This window comes from Mustela putorius, unplaced genomic scaffold, assembly GCF_011764305.1.
Source record: "Mustela putorius furo isolate JIRA1106 unplaced genomic scaffold, ASM1176430v1.1 tig00000695_pilon_pilon_pilon, whole genome shotgun sequence".
In the NCBI taxonomy this organism is placed as follows: domain Eukaryota; kingdom Metazoa; phylum Chordata; class Mammalia; order Carnivora; family Mustelidae; genus Mustela; species Mustela putorius.
In genome coordinates, this window is record NW_025421447.1 from 6304957 (window position 1) to 6309138 (window position 4182).

Genomic DNA, 4182 nt, shown 5'->3' on the forward strand with positions numbered 1-4182 from the left:
TCGGGAACCCCCGTGTCGTGTGGACTCTCAGTCACTGATGCTGACAGCAGGGTGGAGGCTGAGCACGAGAAGGCAGGCGCGATGGCCGGGAAGCCTCTACTCGGTTCTGTCTTGAACCTAAAACTGCTCTAAATTTTATCTGATGGGAGGCCGGGCCGGCTCCATCGGCGGAGCACACACGGGGCTCTTGGTCTCGGGGTCGTGAGTACAAGCTCCACGCTTGGGGGAGAGATGCCTTAAAAAAAAAAAAAGTTTATTTAAAAGAAAAAAATCAGGGAGGCTGAGTCCTGGGCAGGAAAACAGGAAGTGTAAGGGCAAAACCCGTGAGGTCCTAGGGAAGAGGAAAAAAGCCACTGAGCAGAGTGTCACAGAGGGGGTCATTGATGGGTGAGCTGGGTCACAGAGAGGAGCCAAGGTATGATCTTAGATGGAACAGCGAGACATCGAGGAAGATCAAGCAAGGGACGACACGCTCTCACTTACATGGAAAGTCACTCCAGTCGCTCTACGGACAAGGCTACAGGAGGGCAAGTGTGGCAGCAGCAAGGTCACGGACGGGCCCGCTGCTGGCTGGTGGCCAAGTCACAGTGGTGGCTGGGATGAAGACAGGGGTGTGCAGTGAGCACAGCAGAGCTGTCCAATCACTAGATCGTACGCCTGAAATTCCTGTCACATCACTTACGGGAGAGCGGCGTTCAGTTCAGACGGCAACAAGCAGACGGAGGTTCTAGGACCTACTGTCCAGCTCATAGGTTTGGCTCAGTGCGGAGTGCAGGGGACGGAGGAAGCTAGGATGCCTTGAGTGAGGGAGGACTGGGTAAACAGGTTTTGCAGAAAAGTCAGAAGTTCTCTGTGAGTTGTTTATTTTTTTAAACATCTATTTATTTATTTCTTAGAGAAAGAGAGCTTGAGCAAGCAGGGAGGGGGCGTGGGGGCAGAAGGAGAGGGGATCGTAGACTCCCCGCTGAGCACGGAGGGGACACGGGGCTCCACCCCAGGACCCCAAGGTCATGACCCCAGCCATGATCCAGAGTTGGACTTTTAAGTGACTGAGCCACCCAGGCGCCCCTCTCTATGGGTATTTTAAACTTGAGGTGCACATTTGGGTTCAGACGTCTTCCTTTGCTCTTTTGCACTTAGTGCAGGACCTCCCGCCTCCTTAGGAAGCCTCCCTTGTAGCCTCGAAAATCCCCCAGGGCAGGATCGTATTCTAGGACCAAGGTTTCCAACAAGGTTCCTACAGTTCCCTTATCCTCAGAGCTGGAGGGAAAACGGGCACCGTGACCACATGCACACACTGAGCTCCTCTGGGTCCCCCGCTTGAGTGGGGATGGCCGTGGGGGCCCAGACTCTGCCCTCAGCCTCCCACCCCAGCGGCTGAAGACCGGCTCACCATCACACTCTTGTGGGAATGACAGCTTTCAGGGCTGCCCCACAGCACTCCCAGCCCCACCCCCTTCTTCAACGCTAGCTGCAAACAAGGTCCACCTCTGTCCCCAAAGTGAATGCATCTCGCTGCTCCTCCTGACAAGATGAGGTGACACAGGTGAGTGTGGAGGGAGTGGACCATGAGTCTGGGCCAGAGATCCGAGGCCCTCTGGCCTTTGGGTCAGTAGCCAGACATGATGACAAGCAGGAGGCAGATCGAGGGGATGTGGCCCCGGGCCCAGGCAGGATTCTGACTTCCGCCCTGGGCTGGAACAGGGAAGGGGGTGGGCCGTTTGTTGGGAGCTCCCATTTCAACCATACCTTGGTGTCCTAAGGACCTGGTACAGTGGAGGAAAGGGAGTGTGGGGGAAGGTGGGCTGGACAAGAGGTTTGAAAACCACTCTTGCAAAGGCTTGTCCCTCCCCGCTCGGAGCAGAGCTTTGCACACACAGGAGTGGGCCAAACAAGCACAGGGTTGAGGTCAAGAAAAGAACCTCAAAGTAGATTCTTTTGGAAAAACTGTTTATTGAAGTTTATGTCACTAGGGGGTGTCTTCCATTGTATCCCAGAATTCCGGGAATCAGGGCGGTGGCAAAGTGGCAATGGTGAATTTGGGAATCTGGTCTCCCAAAAGTACCTGCCGCTCCACCCCTGATTCTGCGATGGCTGCCAGGCGGATCACCCCTCCGCTGGAGCCGTCCCGCTCCATGGCCAAGGCGAGAGCTGCAAACAAAAGAAAGCTGGGGTCAGGGTCAGATGTCGGCTTCACAAGGAGTGAGGAATGGATATGCGGGTGGCTTCATATGAGGGCTGGAGTTCACAGGCCCAGAAAGCCAAGTCCGCACCATTGGCAGTGAACTGCAGACACTCGTCCTTGGTCATGCCTTCCCGGTAGGTCGCATCGACGTAGCCATAGATGTAGGAGCTCCCAGAGCCCCCGATGGCGAAGGACTGCCTTACCATCATACCCCCCATGGGCACTGAGTACACCTGCCAGATGGAAAGATGAGAAGAGTCACCGGCTATACCGACGGCAGCACACGGACATACAGCGGCCCATGTGGGACCGGTCTGGGAGGTACAGACTGGGAAGAAAAACAGAAAATGGGTGGGGTGGGGAGAGGATCAAAGGCCTGTGCTCTGCTGGGGGTGGGGGTGGGGTATCTCACCTGCCCTCCCTCCTGGGGGTCCCAGCCGGCAATGATGATTCCTGCCATCAGGTCCTCCCGGTATCGGTAACACATCTCCTTGAAGAGGCTGGCCGCTGTGTGGACCAGCGGAGGCTCATTCAGCTCAATGCTAGAGGGTGGGGAGAGTGACAGAAAAGGTAGCTTCCGGGCCTGGGAGTCAGAGCATTTAGCACCTGGGGTCCCAACTCCATGCGGATACCCGCCCCTCCCCTGCCCACAGGTACCTGTGGAAACCAAGCTGGTAAGTGACCGCATCGGCTACTGCCTGGGTGTCAGCCGCTGAGCCCGAGCGACAGCAGAAGATGCGATCGTGAATAGGGGTCAGCTTGTCGGTCACTCGATTGGCGATGTAGGACCTGAAGGATGGCAGGGCCGTGACGGGGTGATCCCACTCGTCTCCCACCCCTATCCCACTACTGCCCACTCCCGGGGCTCAGCATTTCTCATTAGTTCCCACCCAAACAGAAGCCAGCAGAGACTTTCGCAAAAATGTCTCCAAAACGTGAGAAAGGGAAATTGGGAAGTAATGGGAGCTGGAACAGATCCTTCAGTCCAAGGAGGGGAGAGATCTTCCCCCGCGGGGGGCTGTGGAGGGTCAGGACGACCTGCCAGGCTAGGAAGGCAGGAAGGGAGGGAAAGACGGGATGCCCCGCCAGGACCTGTCCGGAGCTCACCCAGTGGTCGTTCTGGAGTCGGCTCCCAGAACCACGCCCCCTTCAAACTGCACGGCCATGATCGTGGTCTGGGGTAACGAGAAAGGGGTGAGTCCGGGCCCCTTCCCATTCTCCCGCGTACGCAAACCCCAACGATCCCTCAGTGCAGTCCCCTAGAACACGCAAGTCGTACGCCACCGACCCGCCAGCAAATCTCCCGGGGCCTCAGCACCCCCGCACAGTACCAGGTTTCCAATCCCCACATCCCCAGAGGGCCCACGCCGGCCGGAAACCCTCGTCCCGCGAGACTCCGGGCTCCGCGCTCCGGCGTCCCTCTCCAACATCCTCAGGACACCTCTTCGGCGCTCCAGCATCAGACCACCTCTATTCCCCCCCATCCCGTGTTCCAACCCCACGCAGGCCTCCTCCTCCCATCGCATCGAAGTTTGCGCACATCTCCTGAACCCCGGGTGCCTTCTCACCCCTGTGGAGACTTCCCGGCCTTCCCAGTCCGGGGTAATGGCCTCGGGACCCCAGGCCGGCGCGGACCCCAAGCCTCGAGCGGCTACTAAGGTGGCCGCCATCTTCCTCCTCCGGAACTGCCACAAAGCAACTGTCGTAAAGCGCCCTGTCACTGTCTTCAGTCCGGCCGTGGAGCCGTCTGCGGGCGAAGCTAAGTCACGATTGACGGCGGAAGGGAAAGCAACGGCGCAGGGAAGATTCTTTTGCGACGGTGAACGCTTGACGGCAGGGTGGCCGGTCAACGAGCAGAAAAGCGCCCACGACGGTGTGGATGGACTACGGTTCCCATCGGGCTGCGCGGGACTTACGTAATCTGAAGGGCGTCGCGGTTCAGAGTCTTGGGGTGCTTTTGGCCGTCTCTGAACTAGAATGGCCGCACAGGCCTCGCT

The 4182-nt window shown here is 58.1% G+C and overlaps 1 protein-coding gene across 1 annotated transcript; it reads right to left on the bottom strand.

The window, feature by feature from the left end:
* Positions 1-1933: 1933 nt before the first annotated feature.
* PSMB6 (proteasome 20S subunit beta 6) lies at positions 1934-3911 on the bottom strand. Its single transcript, XM_004760409.2, has 6 exons — positions 3754-3911; positions 3293-3360; positions 2843-2974; positions 2598-2727; positions 2274-2418; positions 1934-2151 (listed from the first exon to the last, which is right to left on the bottom strand). Exons 1-6 carry the CDS (start codon positions 3853-3855, stop codon positions 2009-2011), a joined length of 720 nt encoding a protein of 239 aa, XP_004760466.1. The 5' UTR covers positions 3856-3911; the 3' UTR covers positions 1934-2008.
* Positions 3912-4182: the final 271 nt, after the last annotated feature.

Coding starts and splice junctions, on each gene's coding strand:
- PSMB6 (XM_004760409.2), bottom strand. CDS start 3,855: ATGGCGGCCACCTTAGTAGCCGCTCGAGGCTTGGGGTCCGCGCCGGCC. Junction 3,361..3,753: donor GCCGGGAAGTCTCCACAGGG/GTGAGAAGGCAC, acceptor TCGTTACCCCAG/ACCACGATCATGGCCGTGCA. Junction 2,419..2,597: donor ACCCCCAGGAGGGAGGGCAG/GTGAGATACCCC, acceptor TCCATCTGGCAG/GTGTACTCAGTGCCCATGGG.